The sequence below is a fragment of the Pelodiscus sinensis genome, chromosome 17, assembly GCF_049634645.1.
Source record: "Pelodiscus sinensis isolate JC-2024 chromosome 17, ASM4963464v1, whole genome shotgun sequence".
NCBI classification, from domain to species: domain Eukaryota; kingdom Metazoa; phylum Chordata; order Testudines; family Trionychidae; genus Pelodiscus; species Pelodiscus sinensis.
The window spans coordinates 16454421-16471474 of record NC_134727.1 but is presented as its reverse complement, the minus strand read 5'-3'; the positions used below and the strand labels follow the sequence as shown (position 1 = coordinate 16471474).

Genomic DNA, 17054 nt, shown 5'->3' with positions numbered 1-17054 from the left:
TACCATGCCATTACCCCCATTAAATTGCACACTTTTTTGGAGCAGCTGTTGTCTACTATATGCAGGCCTGGAATAACAGTTTTTCAAATTCAGATCTTCTCCAACAACAAAAATATGCTTTGTGTCCCAAACCTTTGTTATACGCCTGGAAACAGACTAAAAAAGGCTAACATACAAAACACCATTTACACAATAGGCATCTGGCAGCATTTTCAGATGTTTTTAATTTATTCTGACATGCTATAAAGGAATAAATTACACTGTTAGAGAATTACCAGCAATAAAAGTACTTCTGTCTTTCAGCTGGGCTAAAGTAAGAGTGAGAAGGAGGAGAGCCCAGCCCAGTAACCGATGTGAACACTGCACAGTGTGAGGCTGTCCAAGAATAAGAGTTAATTTGATCATATCCACTTCACAAGAACTTGAAAGAAAATGCCTTGGTTTAAAACCCTCTAAACACTTCCATTCTAAATTTTCAAAACTAATAATCACAAATCAGTCCAGCCAATGCAAGACAATGGCAATGCTTGTGGGCAGTAAATACTGGTATTCAAAAGATGCCATTTTGATTTTTTTAAATTCGTCAATCTCTTGTTATAGAGGGCTGGGTATCAATGCAGCAGGTTATAAAAAATGCAAATCTGCCCTTCCCCCTCAAGGAAAAAAAATACAAAATGTTTTTAAAAACAAAAGTGAGGAAGAATTACAACACTAAATCTAAAATGATTTAGGAAGAAATGACTTCTTTTGCTTAACAAAGGGCTTTGAAATTGTCAGTTTAAAAAACTGAAGTGGTGTTGATTTCTTTAGACTGAATTAACAAGGCAAATTTTTTTTTAAAAAAAATCTCATTTCCTTACAGAAAGTTTTTAGTTTTTAATGAACTTATAAACAAAAAAGCTCCCATTTCAAAATAAAAACAAAATCCCAGGTCATATAGATGTTTACAGTGATTACATTTATCTAAGCAACTTACATACAGGTTCAGTTGTAAGATGTTAACTAAATTTCTGTGACAAATATGCTGTTTTTCCTTTTATACCAAGAACATTATAGAGTTAATGCAGAGTCCTAAAGATTATCTAGTAGTCGCTAAGTTTCTCTTAAGTCTTCACTTTAGATGCTGTTAGTTCTAGCACAGGTAAGCAGGCAGAGTCTTTCATACGCTTAAAAACTGGAATCTTTGGTTACTACCATGTCAGCTGGCTTGATATGTTGCACATAGAAGCCAACAATTTTAAGAATGTTTTAAGTGTACAACTTTCAAAATCCAGGGAGGAATAACCAGAAAGAGTGCACAATTGTGAGCATTTACAATTATCACAACTGTTGCAGAAGACTGTTCATGCCATTCTTCCAAAACAATAAGATCTCATAAGCAGTGTAGTTCAAAGTAAAAAGGTAACAAAAATTGGCATATGCACAATTTTCTCCGCCATTTTGTGTCAACCATTTAGTTAACTTTTCCACTTGAAAAAATGTAATAGAAAACTGGACACCATGTTTCACTATCTCAGTAATTCACAATTACAGCGGCTGCTACAACTCCAAGTGCAGCATCACTAGCGCTTCCCAGAGCCAGTTTATACTGAAATTAAGTTCTTTACACCAAGTAAATGGTTGCCCACAACCACTGGCAAGTGTACGTATGAACTAACATTTCTAGATTTGGGGAGTGACAAGTCTTGCTCCAATCTGCTCTGCTTCGTTTGTTCCTCTTTTCATGCTCAGAAACCTGCAAGACAAAACAAAGGGAACTTACTGCTATTTGAAAAGGAAAGGTACAGCTTCTAGAATGGCAAGGGTTAAGCACAAAGTTATGGCACTTTACAGGGGAAAATATTCCATTTACAACTATATGGTCATGGCTTTCCTTTTATAAAGTTACAAATGGTTTGACTTATCACTGTTCCTGACCAACACCACATGCTTGCAAATTTATAGAAACAGTACACATACACAATAAACAGATGCAAAATACTTCAAATGGGCCTTCAGCCATATAATTAAACAAGATGGTGTTCTTGCCACCAGAAAACAAGGTGTACTTTCACAGAGTTGTTTTCTATTTGTCTATAATACCCTATGTGTATATTTGCACAATTTCACAACTGGTCCCCAGATGGCACTGAATGGATGAGTGGTACCACACTGCACCTGAAGCTTCTGCACCAGTGCAAGGTCACTGGGAGGACTCCGCCAGTTACAGACTAACATGGCTACCGCTCAGACTTTGTCAACTTACGGCATTCTGTGTGAGGGAGAAGGCATTTGAGAAGTACTTAGTTAACTGACTGCTTTACCAGCCTATTAGAAGGTAAAGTGAAAGGCATTTAATTCTAAATGCATTTCAAATGATCACTATTTACACCATCGTCTTTGAAGCGCCCTCATCAAAAGCTAAAAAAAATATTGTGCAGTATGCACTGTTGTGTGGATGAATCTTTCTGTTGCAATGATCTCAGCTAAGCTGACCAACACACTTCAATTACAGAACTTGTTATACAGGTATTAGGGGGCTGCACTTTTGGATGTCATGCTGCTTGGACGGACAACCACAATTTCGCATGTATACTGTCCCCACTTGTTAAGAGACCATTCCCACATTTGTGCCATTTTGCCATATAATTTGTTCAAGTACCTCTTACTATACAGCACTTATAATTCCACCACATTTTGGAAGTTGTGCCTAGGAAATCAAAACATCTTTAATCTTTTCATTGAGTATCTGGGAGAGTTGATTAAACTCTAATGAATAGGATGATATAAAAAGATATAGGAGATCATTGCATTTTGTTTCCTTTAGTTTAATGCACTAGAGTCATCTGAACCTATGTTCGGTATTACTGTTAAGCAATGCAGGATGCTCTACATCAGTGGCCACACCGTGGCCTATAGACTACAGAATTGGCTAGTTTTGTAACAAAAGCTCAGTTTCCAGTTAGTAAGGAAAGCGATCATCTAAAAGTGACAGACTCGAGTCTTATCTCTGGAAAAAACAGCTAGTTTACAGTGACTGACGTTGCTGACTCCATACAGATATGGCATGATGAGCTGGGCTCTATATCAAAGAAAACCCCAGCAAAGATTGAATTGCAGATTACTGGGAAACTATTTAAGATGCAAAAAACCCTGCTCAAATTCATGTTTCCAGTGTTAGAAGCTAGAAAACATCTCACTAAATAACAGAGCAAATTTGTTTGAATCTGGGAAAATATGGAAGGAAAAGCTCCTTTTAACACTGCCACTTAATATCAGAAATTGTTCAATGAGGTCAAAGGCACTGCTATATCTATGAGCAACATTAGAGCAACATGGAGTATAGATGGACGCCATCCAATGTAGGGACCAGAAGTGTAAGCGGACGTGTTGGACAACATAGGTAATCATGGCCACGTGGCCCATAAGTTGTAGGCAGGTCAGTGTTGTAGTGGAAGGGCTCATGGACAGAATATCTATGAAATCCTGAATAAGCATGAAGAGTTGCTGAAGTAGGCCCAGGCTGAAATTGAGTCAAAGGGTACGTCTAGAATACAGGGTTTTGTCGAAAGAAGTTGTGTCGACAAATACGGTCGACAAAGCTTCTGTCGACAAAGAGCGTCTACACTACATTCAGTTCTGTTGACTGCTTTGTCGACATGGCAGTGTAGACGCAAGGACAGTTTACATGCAATAACACTTTGTCGACAGAACTCTGTCGACAGAAGGCGTTATGCCTCGTGAAATGAGGTTTACCAGCGTCGACAGAACTCAGCGGTAGTGTGGGCACAGGTATAGTTTTGTCGACAAAAGTCCACTTTTGTCGACAAAACCATGTAGTCTAGACACACCCTAAGAGAGCACCAATAAACTATGTGCTGCACTAGTTCTAGGGTAGATTTTTGCTTGTTGAAGACTGACATTGCTCATGACTGAATAGCTATTTGGTCTTCCATATCATGGAGGTGGTTTCCTCATCAGACCATCCTTTTAAGAGGCAGTCGTCAAGATAAGGAAAGATGACTATGTGTTGTCGGTGTAGATATGCTGCTGCTACAGCCAGAACCTTTGCAAAGGCTCGAGGAGCACAGGAAAGCCAAATGGCAAGACCTTGCACTGGTAGTGATCTGCTCCTTGTGCAAAACAGAGATAGCGTCTGTGTTATGGTGTATGGCAACGTGGAAAGTATGCTGCGAACCAGTCCTCTTCATCCAGTGCTGGAATGATTGTTGTTAACGTGACCATCTTGAAGCACTGTTTGTGGAGGATAAATTTGTTCAATATGCAGAGACTAAGGACAGGTCTCCAACCCCATTTTCTCTCAGTGAGAAAGTACTTTGAATAAAACCCCCTTCCTCTGAATTGGTTGGGTACCCTCTCTACTGCTCCCAACAGCAGGAGTTGATCAATCTCCTGCCTTAGCGTCTCGTAGGAAGGGTCCCTGAAGCAGGTGGGTAGGGTAGAGGGAAGAGAAGGAAAGTAAAAGGGATCATGTACCCAGTACAGATTATGTCCAGCACCCAGCAATTTGATGTTCTGGATTCCCAATATTATAAAAAGGAGCAGAACTGATAGGTAAAAAGATGGTATGAATGTGAAGGCACTGAATTCTTGGGGAGGTCATGCAGACCCTCGACCAATGTCTCAAATCTGCTGTTTTGTAATCTGAGTAGCAGAAGAGCTTCCTTGGGTGGAATGTCTCCGCTGTGCTCACTGTCGTGACTTGCTCTGTGGTGGGCTGTTGTACTCCCCATCTGTTTCTACTGTATGGGGTGTACCACTTGGGACAGGCCACGGTGTACATGCCCATAGTACAAAGGGTAGTGCGTGAATCTTTACTGCTATGTTAACACCTCGTCAGTTTTGGCAGCAAACAATTTGTCTGTCAAACAGAAGATCTTCTACTTTAGACTGATGCTCACAGAGAACCCCGGAAGCCTGTAGCCAAGATGCTCTGCATATGACTACGGCTCTAGCAGTGGTGTGTCTAAGATGTCTAAAGAGGCCTGAAGGGCTGTGTGGATGATAGTGTGGCCCTCAAATGAGCACATTTAGGATGGGTCTGAGTTGGGAAGATGTTCCAGAAGATCCCCCAATTTCAAATACTAGAATCATGATTCACTAGAAGGGCTGAATAATTAGTGATTCTTAGCTGTAATGTGGAGGATGAGTACATTTTTCTGCCAGAAGTCCAATTTCTTATGATCCTTGTCACTGGTACCAGCTCTATATTGTGGCAGCTTAGTTCTATGCTGTGCAGCCTTCACAACCAAGGAATCTGAATTCCTGGGGTGCATGAATAAAAAGTACATGTCATTGGCAGGAACAAAGTATTTCTTGACAGCCCTTTTACATGTGGGTTGAATAGAGGCTGGAGTTTGCCTCGTCAATGGGCAGAGCGATTGTGCTATGCAGCGTGGGCTGTAATTTTCAGAAGATGGTGCGTTTTTTCTTGTACCTCTTGAAGTGAAAACTTTTAGCTTGCTGCCGCCCTTTTAAAAAGATCTTGGAATTGTTTAAGGTCAGCCGGGAACGTGTCAGATGGAATAAGTGCCTCATCAGGTGACAGAGGAATTATCAGTTGGCAATCGGTCCAGGGCATGTGTGTCAAGATCCTTGTCCTGAATCTGAATCTCCTTTTCAGATGCAAGGTGGGGATGGGCATCTTTTAGCTGGGTGCCGCCTGTGCTGAGTGGTGTGATGGGTCCATCATTGGTGCTGCAGGACCTGAAGACGGTGGCATGAGGCTCGGTGCTGAGCTTACCAGTGCCAGCCGAGGCGTTTTCGGCGGTGCCAGGACATGGTACAGTGCCAGGGCTGAAGTCTGTTTAGGGGTTCTCAACAGCACTGCAGAGGCATGGACCGGTGCCAGAGTTGGTTCCTGCAGTGTGGAACCTGCAGAGGGTGTCAGTACCAGATGTACGAGGGTTTATGTCCCCTGCTAACTCTAGAAGAAGAGGGAAGAAGAGTATGCCGGGGCAGTGGGGAGGCAGCCCTTTACTTAGCAGACCCCCACTAGGGATGAGAAGTATGTTGGTCTTCAGCAGGCTGCATGGGTTTGTCAAATAAAAACATTCTGAGGTGGAGCTCTCTCTTTCTTGCTCTTGCTATCAGACTGCAGCAGTGCACACACTTTTGCAGGATACGGGCTATGCCCAGGCAGCAAATACACAATGAATGTCCATCCAAGGCTGCCATGGGGTCACTACCTTAGTCGCACTTTTTAAAGTCCAGTGAGCCCGGCATGCCTCTAGGTCCATGTTTTTGGTTTTGTAAGATGAGGAAGCAGAAAAAAGAAAAAAAATGAGTAAGGAGAGAACTGGGAAAAAAACAAAGTTCTCATGGCCTCCTCCTGAGCAACCAGGGTTACACCACGCTTCCTTGAGAAGTGAAACATTTTTTTTCTTCAACAATAATGAATTAAGCAGAACTAGGGGGAAACTATCTACAACTATCTATAAGAACTAAGTACTAAGGTAAGCATACCTAAGGCAACAGGGTGAAGCTCTAGCCGTGATAGAGAACGTTAGCAAGGAACTGAAGGGGGTGGGTTAGTCCTCATGTGAGGTGATAAGGTGTGAACGCCATGAAGCACCTTTTGCACACGTGCAGCCCAATAGGGAACCTGCTTTGCAAAACTATGAACTGCAGCCCTGGGATGACCCGTCACCAATGGGGACATTACTCAAACAATGACTGAATATTTCCCCTGCCTGAAGTTCCTTTTCACCTGTGTCTCTTGTACATAGTTTAATATTTCCTTGGCCATCCTTCAAACTTGCTTATCTGAGGAAGTGGGTTTTGCCCACAAAGGCTCATGATTTTGTGCGCGCGCATGGGCACACACACACAGATTATATATATTTATTTAGACTAAGGTGCTAAAGGATGTCTTTTTTAAAAAAGATTACAGACTAACAGTTGAGACTTTTAAAACGAGTATAACTCATCCCTCCCCATCTCATTTACTCAGACTGGGAGAGGAAGACAAGCTTTATTGCTTTTTCAACCCTCAATTCATTTCTCAACTTGGCATCTTCAACGCGTAAGAAATCTATCCTGATATTCTGGGCTGACAATATAGACAAGAAAATGAGGTGGAGTAAATGATGGATTCATCACTTCCTTACTGCCAGAAATTTAACTTTCCTTTATATTCCTTTCTAAATTTCAACAGCATCAACAATAGAGCAATGTGACTGAAGTTTAGCTGAGGCTACAGAAAGAGGGTTCAGTATATTCAGCATGTGTTCTACATTTCTCTACAGTCTGATGTTGTTGACTACTTCAGCTGTTATACATCTGTGCTGTCAACAATGCGATCAAGTTAGTTTTAAATAAATCCCTGAAAGAGTCAACCACTAATATCATTGTACACCTTGTGTCAGAACTGGCTTGGATCCTTCTGCTCTCCTCAGCGAAGCTGTTAAATGAAAAATGTATCCCTTTTTCTGGAGGTGTATTCTGGCTAAAAGATTAATCAACTGAACATTATATCCCTAAATTATACATTTCAGGGTCCCTGTTTCATCTAGATTATCTTCTTTGCAACATCTGTCAATGAAATGTTCGCTCTGAATAAGACAAAAGGAACAACACCACATAAATGAATCAAGCAATCTCACCACCAGAGGAGTCTAGATGGAACTGGCTAGTCCCGATTACCAACACATTCATGATTTTTCTGGATGAAGAAGCTGGTCTTTTCATTCAGGTAATTTACTGTCTGATGAACATTTAGTTGCAGCAAACTAGTAAAACCAGCAGATTACTCTGAAGCTGTAGATGGTATATTTTCACAAACCCCTACTGTCTAACAAAGTGTAAGTTACTCATTGAGTAATACTCAGTGCATTGCTTTAAACAAACCAACCCAACTTTCTTCCCCAAAAACAGTACAAATGAAACATACTGAAGCTGCTTGTACCACTCTTTAAATAATTATTCCAAACCTAGTTTTATAAGAAAATGGAAATTATCCAAATCTATTTAAAACCCATTTTTAGCAAGGTTCAGGTAGCTTGAAAAGAAAAGCCCCTTTAAAAATGTGACACTACATATATTCCTAGAATGTTTGACTATATTGCACAATAAAAATGGTTCAGAAGTCCAGCAGTAATAGTAAAAATGTAATTGATATATACTTCCACATTATATTTTGAACACAAAAACTCAAATTAAATGGTGGAAAAATACAAGTTTACTAGGCAGTTAATCCAGATTGTTCAAACATAACCCACACATCCACCTTCAAAATCACTGCCTTCTAAAAAGCATTTTGCATCATGCTTCATTTTGACAACCAGATCTTGCATCCCTGTTACGCTGCTTATGTTTAGTGTCTGTTACTTTTTTACCCAAAAGAACAAACATGTCTTGAAATATGACCTGCAGCCATGGCAGATGTTCCCCCTCTAGTTCTCTAAAGTTGAAATGAACACTAGAGGCTACACTCTGAAGAATGTTGTCCCTTCTTCCCAGTGTTCTGATTTCACTTCAGTGTTGTACCCTTCTGATCCTGCTCCCTTGTTTATTTACCATACACTTTCACCCTACCTGAGCTAACAAAAATAAACTATTTAAGTTATGAAAGAGGGGTAAAATCCCCGGTGGGCTCCATGGATAATGCTGATAAATGCATGATGCTGTCTCCTTGAGTTAGGAGGTCTGGTTGCATCATCATGACTTTACCAATTTCTTGCACCCAGGGGGCACTCGTGGGTCCAATCCATCACAGGATTAAGCTATTAATACAGTACATGACCTGTGTCATTTATAAAGCTTGATCGCAACAGCCAGAAATAGGGAAAATGTTTTATAGAAAAACATCCTTTAACTCAGTTTTTAAGAGGCTTGTGAGTTCAGTATATGTATTTGAAGTGTTTTACAAGACAAGTTTAAGCCTTAACATATTTTGTATTAAATTTGAATTTAATTTATAAAAAAAAATCTTAAACATTTTCCAATGTATAAAAATTCTATTTTTGTATTTTTTTAAAATTGCATTTACCCATGTAACAAGGGGAAATCACAAAACAGTGCTATTGCAGCTGAAGATTAAGCTTGCAGATCAAGCTTTAAAGAATTTGCATCAACTGCAGTTAGGGTTGAGCATTTGGCCAGTCCAAAATGAATGGTCAACTGACCTGGTCAAACATTAAAAAAAAGTCAAACGTCTCCAGTGTACCTAGCTTTAGATACTTATTCCTAATAACAAGAGGCAAGTTATTTGAGTTAGAAAAATATGAAGCACAGTGAATGACAAAAGAATTACCACCCTCCTCTGCATATGAATTGGTCCTGCCTTGGGCAGGGGGCTGGACTTGATGACCTCGTGAGGTGTCTTCCAGCTCTATGATTCTATGAACATTATGCAAGTAAATCGAAGTTTGAAAGCGTCTCACCAACAGAACTTGGTCTAATAGGTATAATCACTTATGTGTGTCTAATAATCTGGGATCAAGAGGGCTACAACCACACTGCATATAAACAAAGATTGATTTCTATTGAATTTTTCTTTTGTACTGTTTCAAACATAGCATCTGTGAAAGAAAATAGTTTTTAAATGCACTCTTAGTAGGTAGTTAACAGGCTGATACTTCAGGAATCTTGCTTTTCATCATCTTTTTCTTCATCTTCAACTACTTTCATCTATATCTGCCATCAAATTCATTAGAATCTCCCTCTTCATCTAATTAATACCAGTCAACTCAATCTGAGATTTTCTTCAATATTAAAGATAGATGTCACCAGCTTTCCAGTACTGGAAGTCTTCAGTCTATTTCTGCTCTCTGAATGGACTACGATTCTCCAAACTAATATTTTAATCCTCACATGCAGGGGTACACACCATGAACTCTAGCTACAGTGGCAGAACTTAAGAAGGATACAATCCTTTCCACCATGATTAAGAAGCAAGCTCCTATTCAACTGCTAGAATTGCAAACCACATTGTTTTGTGGCTCTACAGGTTCTTATTTTATAATATGACATCTTCACAAGAATTGTTTGCTCATTTGTACATCCTTTAAAAATTTGCAAAAGATCACAAGCTGAACTGAATAGGTCTCCAAGGAAGGTCTTGCCCTAGAAGTGTGGATCAAGAAAATAGGCAGCATTGTATGCAGGAGTGATTACTTGATTTTTCTGTGATGTTATGGCTATTATTTTTTGTAAGTGGATTGTGTTCAGTATTTTCAGAAAATATAATGATCAGCAACTCATGCTTGGCATCAGACATTTATTGTTTTCCATAGTCTAAATGGACTCAACCATAAGATACAAGCAGTGAAGAGAACTTTGAGTTTTGCATCCAAGACCTGCTTTGCACTTTTGACACATGGAAGTTGTCAGATTTCACCAATGAAAAGCTGCATCGCAGACAGCACATAAAGAAAATAAGGAGACAGCACAAAGTATGGAACTTATTTATGAAAGCCCAAGCAACTTTCATATTAGCCATGTTGCTGGTTACAACCAAAATAACCAATCGTGGACTCAACTTATTGATGCATTCTTCTGTTAGTCAACTATATATTGTGTGGTGAGTAAACACACCGTGCAGTTATCATGAATTTGATTGTGAAAACTGCTCTCCTAAAATACTAGAGACACACAAGAAGCTTGCATAATAAGTATTCCAATTTTTTCATGTCATCGGCTTCAGCATTCAGAAGACTTCCTATAAAATTGCATCGCACTTGGCATTTTGTAAGTAGGATGCCATTTATGGAAAAATTCTAGCATATGACGATTTCTGATGTGGCACATTCGATCCAAAAGTCTCTTAAAACAATTTCATTATGAAGGGTAAGCACTTTCAAATCTGAAGCAAAGGAGTAGCAAAATTCTTATCAGAATTAGCTTCACTTTCAGACTTATCACTATCCTAACAGAAAATCCCTGCATGCTTCATGCCAAAGACAAAGGCGGATTACTCAGAACAAATTTTGATGCAGACCACTTTTCCCTTTCTTGCTGTTTGACTGCAATAGTCTTTGCTCATAAGTGGACACATGAAAATTCATCAGATTGTTTTTTCATTCTGTTTGTCAAGAAGAATCAAACCTAGCTTTAACAAGTTTTTTTCCCCATGTTCATGCCTAGTAAAAAATGTATACAAATGACTCTGGCTTACCCAACTCTGCATAATTTATGTCACTGTTGTTAATGTTGCTCTACTTCTGGAATGCTCTCCATATTACCAAGCATCTCTTCAATTAACCAGCAGTGAATCTATTCTCTTTTGATCTACTACTGTTCCAGAAGATTCCAGCAAACACACACATTTTTGGGCATGCTACTTTCTCCCTCCCAGGGACTTTACAGTTTTCAGATAACATGAAAGGGAAAGACAGCTCCTCTTCCCTGAAGCAAACACAATGGATTTACAGGCAGCAGCTGCAGGCAGTGGTAGCACAGCAGCAGGAAGCAAAAGGCCTTTACTGAGATGTGATATCAAAGTCCTCTCACTAACACAGGACTTCTCAGATTATCACAAGGTTTGGCTAGGCATTATAAAAGGAACATTTGTTAAGAGAAATAATGGGAGTTTATTTACATGGGCATTTAATGTTGCTATTTGCTTTGCCAACAGGGAAGGGGCTGGAGATTTAATAGCTGAAATTCTTTTCTTTGCTTAGTGAGATGTTAAATGTCTAGGGCTTGACAAGCAGTGGCGAGCCGTGTGGTTTGGCACACTGCGCACGCAGACTGTGCTGCGCGGCCACACCAGGCTAAGGCGAGTAGATTGCCCTAATTGTCAAGCCCTGTAAATGTCTACGTTGCTCCTCTTTCTGTTGGGAAAAGTTTAATAAATGAACGATTCCCTTCCCGTGTTTGGTCAGTTTAGAGCAGTGGTTCCCAAACTTTTCAGGCACATGGACCCCATTTCAATCTATTAAAATTTCACAGACACCCACTCCATGGGGGAGATAAAATGAAACAAAAGGGAAGAGTGAGTGGTGGGCCTGATTCTTATTTTTAAACTTTCCATAGATTCCCTGCAGTACTGTCACGGACCATAGGTTGTGAACCACTGATTTAGAGCCCGCTGTAAGATCTTTGGGGTAAGGACTACCCCTTACATTGAAGGCCTGCTGCACAAATAAATATACACAATACTGGCTAGAAACTTTGAAGAACAAGTCAAGATATTCAACAGGTGGCATTAGCATGTACAGTGACAAACCAGTATGCTCACATTGGCTTGCTAGTATATGGTATTATGGCTGATGCAATATAAAAGGTAAGCTGCCAGGTACATTACGCCATTCCTGTTTGGCTACTTGATAGTGATTAAGTAGGCATTGAATTGACTAGGCTTGCCAAGTGCAGCACTGACCTCAAGTACAAGCTTCAATATTGCAACTTGGGCATCCAGTAAGAGAATGTTGCAAGTCAAAATTGTGGCTTTCACAGCACTTTCTTGTATTATTAACATTCATTAACTTAACCTGTTAGCTTATTGAGGCCCAGAGTGGATGTGATTTAAAATCAAAATGATTTAAATCACTAGTCAGGAAGACTCAATTTAATCATGGTTTTCTACATAAAAGTGCATTCTTGTTGGTTGTTATAACCTTAATACATATTCTTCACAACTCACAGATAGATGTAGGTTTCATTTTCAGAAGATACACACAGTGCATTTTTAAACAGTGATTTATTTTGAGAGCTCTTCAGATTAGTTTTACAGCTGTATCAAAAAACAAATGATTGTTTGGTTTATATAATTTACCAAAGGTAATTAAAGCCTGTATTTATGAAGTCACTGGGAGGTGAACTACCCCCAATTCTACAGATTAGTCATTAGGATTTTCTTGCCATACAATATTAGAAGAAAGGAGATCACCACCAAACACATTTAAATTGTTTTATTTAACTAAAACAACATCAGGTATTCTAGATGTTTTTCTTCAACAGCAAACATTTTAACAAAACAAACTTGAATTTAATTTAGTTAAAACATTTAGTTTTTAAAATGGAATGTGTTAAAATTGTTTAATATTTAAATGAAATATTTTTTTAAATTAAATTGATTGTCAGATAGGACATCATAAGACACTTAAAATGTTGGCTTCTGTAGCTAACTCAGTCATCTTCACCTTCATTTTCCTGTTTGTTCATAATCTGGAAGAGCAGAACAAGCTTTCCTGCCTTTTCAGGGTCCAAGAAATTTCTCAAATCTGCAATGAATTAGTCCAAAGGAAAATGTTCATTCTACACTATCAGAAGCTATTGCTGATAAGAGTGAGATTATCACTTCAACAATCTCTGATTCCAAGTACTTAAGTGACTTCCACGAGTTCACTGGTGTGACATCGCTCAACACATCAGCAAACACATCTTTCTTGAAATGGTTCATCCTTAGCTCTGAAGTTTTATAGTTGGCATTATGGAGGGATGATTGATAGATGCCCACAACTCTTCTTCAGTAGAAAAGGCTTGACTCTGGTGCTGAGTACTGAGAATATTTGCAAGAAAATGAAGACAGTGCTTGTCCTTTTTGCTTTTTTTAATGCTTGTAATTTAATTCTGTCGTTGCATATTTCTCTTTTTAAGCTCTCAGTTCCTTCCAAATTTCAACAGCATCAGCAGTAAAACAGCTATTTCGCTGCATTTTGTTCAAGGCTACAGAAATAGGCCTCAGAGTACCCATCATATGTTCAACAATTCTCTTAAGCTCAAATGCTGAGAATTTTGGCTGTGACCGTAACATCTATTTTTTCACGATTTTGTTCACAAACTGTCAGATTAGGCCAGTTCTTGATATAGTGCTCAAAACAATCTACCACCAAGTTTCATCACACATATTGTGGAAGAGTTAGCTTGATTCCTCCCACTTTTTTCAGGGTAGCTGCTGCAAAGTGGTTGTAACAGAAGTATTTTGCAATTTCAATATTAGTCTTTATTTCTGGAAGTTTTTGGCAAGGAGGTGCATCAAATGAGCACTGCAACCATATGTTATTAGCTTGGGACTCTCGTCACTCTCTTCTAAATTTCTTCCCATTTTGGATAGCTGTGCAGCATAGTTTGTGACCAAGCTGCAGAGAAGACATTTGAATTTTTTCAGTTTGTTACAGCTTTTACTGCTACTCCTTGTAAGTATTCCGCTATGTGTGCATTTCCTGATATATTGTTTCTGTAAGGAAAACATTCTCTTCTGTTGTCACACAAGCACATAACAGTATCATTGTGAACACTGCTCCACCCATCAAGACACAGGTTAACAATTTTACCTTCTAGACTTTTTGCACTCTTCTCAATTGCTCTCAGACTTTATCCAGCAATTTGCTTGCAACATCTGCTCTGTTGGCGGACTGCATCCTGGTCTTAATGACTGTACTATGTTAGTGAAGTGTGGGTTCTCAATAATATGGAAAGCAGAGTTTACTGCATAAACAAACTGGATATCCGCTCCCCCGCCCCCCCATCAACTACTACTTTCTGCAATCTGCTGATTCTTATCACAAAGATATCTATGGTTGTTGTTGTTTTTTCTTTTTTGCTACAGAAGATATACTGTGGCTATATGACACACTTGAGGTGACTGAAACCCTATCATTGGCAGATAATTCTGAAACTACAGAAAATGATGGTGATCTTGAAGATGGATAGTCTTCAGAATCCTGTCTGTCGAGGAGTCTCCTAAACAAAACAATGCAAATATTTAATTATTACCACCATACTGCTCATTTAGTATTACTCATTGCACTCACTAACACTCAGCACTACTATAAGGTGAAATTGTAAAAGGAAGATCTGCCTGTTTCAGCTATTTATTTATTACAACTGCATCCAAAATGTTACTCTGATCCTAACTATTTTTTGCTCAAACATGAGAATTTAAGAATAGTACGGAAGACCAACAGGCAGAACTTAATAAAGAAATATAAAATAAAAAAGTTTACCAACCTGAAGATCCTGCATGTTCGGACACGTTCCTTTCGTCATTTTCAATGCAGCTTCCTCCTGAGACGGAACACTTCTGATGATGTTGTTTCAGTCAGACAACCAGGACTTGCATTTCTTTGTTGCACTGTTTGCATTTTGCATGCATGCCTGTCTTACCCACAGGTAGAGGAACTTCATTAAAATATTCCCAAACTGCCACCATTATAGGTTTTTCCTTCCAGTGAGAGAAGGGTAGATATCAAGTCAATGAAGGTTACACTCAAAGACCTCAAGACTTTTGGAATATGCTGCTCAGTTTCTCTTTTGTTTTGACCTCCCCTCTTGCATTTATCTCCAGACTACTTCTCATCTAGATCTATTCTGCCCCCAACAGTCTTCCATTCATTTCATTTTTTTGAAACTTTGCACTTTTGGAGAGAGGCAAGGGATTGACTGTGTTCACAAATTTGCAGAGGGACAACAGGATTGAGGCCTGTTATTTCTCACTTCTATATATAATTTAAAGACATTTTTCCAGTTAACATACCTTATCTCTGCAGACACAAATCCAGTTTGAGAACTGCAAGACTAAGCATCTCTGATAGTACCCTCTAAACAGACCGCTAAGAAAGATTAACCAAAACAATCTATACAGACACCTCTGGAACCCCATAAGATTGGGTCCCTAATCCATAAAGTATTTGGAACTCATTTACAAAAATGTTTCTTAATTCTTAAACATTTCATGATAGTATTGTCACATACTACAGAATAAGAATGTATAATCCCTATTACACTAAGAGATATCTTTGAGCTATCAAAACTATTTTCCCTCAAAGTATTTTATCAAAAAAACCCTCTTTTTTATTTTATTTTTTTTAAAGTTGTTGATTTTTATCCACCCTGCTGAAGCCTTGTCTATGCTTACCCAAAGATTGACACTCTGGAAATTGATCTTCTGGAGTTCAATTCAGTATGTTTAGTAAGGACCTGTTAAATCAAAACACTGATGGTGTCCCTGTTGATCCAGGTATTCCATAGGGTTGCAAGGAATAAGAAAAATTGATGGGAGACCTCTTGCAAAGGGGCCTTCAGACAAATGTGATTTAAGGCAGGTGAACTCCAGCTATGCAATTCTCGTAACTGGAGTTAGATAAATTGATTTTCTCCTGCAGTGTAGACCTGGCCTTACTTTCAGCAGGTTAAATTATAAGGAAGAATTATCCAAGTTTTCCCTTTTGCTTGGCACAAGAACCTGATATACTAGTAACTAACTGTTACTGCATTAATGGAATGTAATCCAATACAGTGCATGCATTGTGATGTTAAGATTGAAATAATATCCTTGCTCAAAGAGCTAATATACTCAAAGTAGTTCCTTGGGCTTTTCCAGAAGAATTCAACAGTCTTCAAACTAAAGCATGTTTAGTTGCAGAAAGCAACTGCATCTGAACAGTTCATATTTCCCTTCAAAACTACTGTCTAGAAACTTGTTTTGTACCAAGAAGTCTGAAAACAAAGAACATTCAGCCCTTTGAAAAAAGATGGAAAATTGTGATTTTCTAGGATAAAACCATGTAGTACAACAGCAGTTCAAGATTAAACCCAAATTTAAGCAAGACAATCAAGGTTATTGGTCCTTTCCCTGGACTTTGGGCCAAGTGAGGCTGAATGCAATACACATTAACATTAGAGGAAGCCAACTGATGAAACCGTACCATTCACAGTTTTCCATTTTCACTGCTGGACAGATGCTAAGCAGAGACAAACCCACAGCACTATTACAGCTGAAACAGAGCAGAACCCAAAGTCTCCAGACACTGGCCCTAGTTAATGAGAACTATTCCTTGAAAGTGTTAGGTCTAGGATTTTGGATTTTATCATTTATCACTTATCACATTCCCAACACCAAGTCAGTTTCTTGTTTTGAAAAAGGGGTTAATGCAGGAGCAAAAGATGCAGTGGTTAAAATGACCCAACATCCCCAAAAGAAATGATATGAAGAACAAGGACATTTTGGTTTAAAGTTAGTAGTCAAATTCTCCAAGGACGTCTGTTTTTTTAAGTGTACAGCCAAATGTGTGTTTTTAAACCACCTCCTTGATCTAACACTTAAATCACTGCCATTGTCCAATTTAGTGTTCAATTTTTTTCCTCTAACGTCACTTGGTTCTTGGCTA

At 38.9% G+C, this 17054-nt stretch overlaps 1 protein-coding gene and 1 long non-coding RNA gene across 4 annotated transcripts in view; both read right to left on the bottom strand.

Annotated features, from left to right (window-relative positions):
- Positions 1 to 204: 204 nt before the first annotated feature.
- The window catches only part of CSNK1A1 (casein kinase 1 alpha 1), a 60558-nt gene continuing 43708 nt past the window's right edge, over positions 205 to 17054 (bottom strand). For all 3 annotated transcript variants that reach the window (XM_006138103.4, XM_006138105.4, XM_006138106.4), the window contains one exon: positions 205 to 1735. In XM_006138103.4, the coding sequence (XP_006138165.1) occupies positions 1728 to 1735 (8 nt within the window). In that variant the 3' untranslated portion in view covers positions 205 to 1727. The remainder of the gene's footprint in view (positions 1736 to 17054) is intronic.
- Positions 3408 to 17053, bottom strand: LOC106733003 (uncharacterized). The gene is made up of 2 exons (XR_001369247.2): positions 14896 to 17053; positions 3408 to 14628 (listed from the first exon to the last, which is right to left on the bottom strand). It is a non-coding gene; the product is annotated as an uncharacterized LOC106733003 (long non-coding RNA).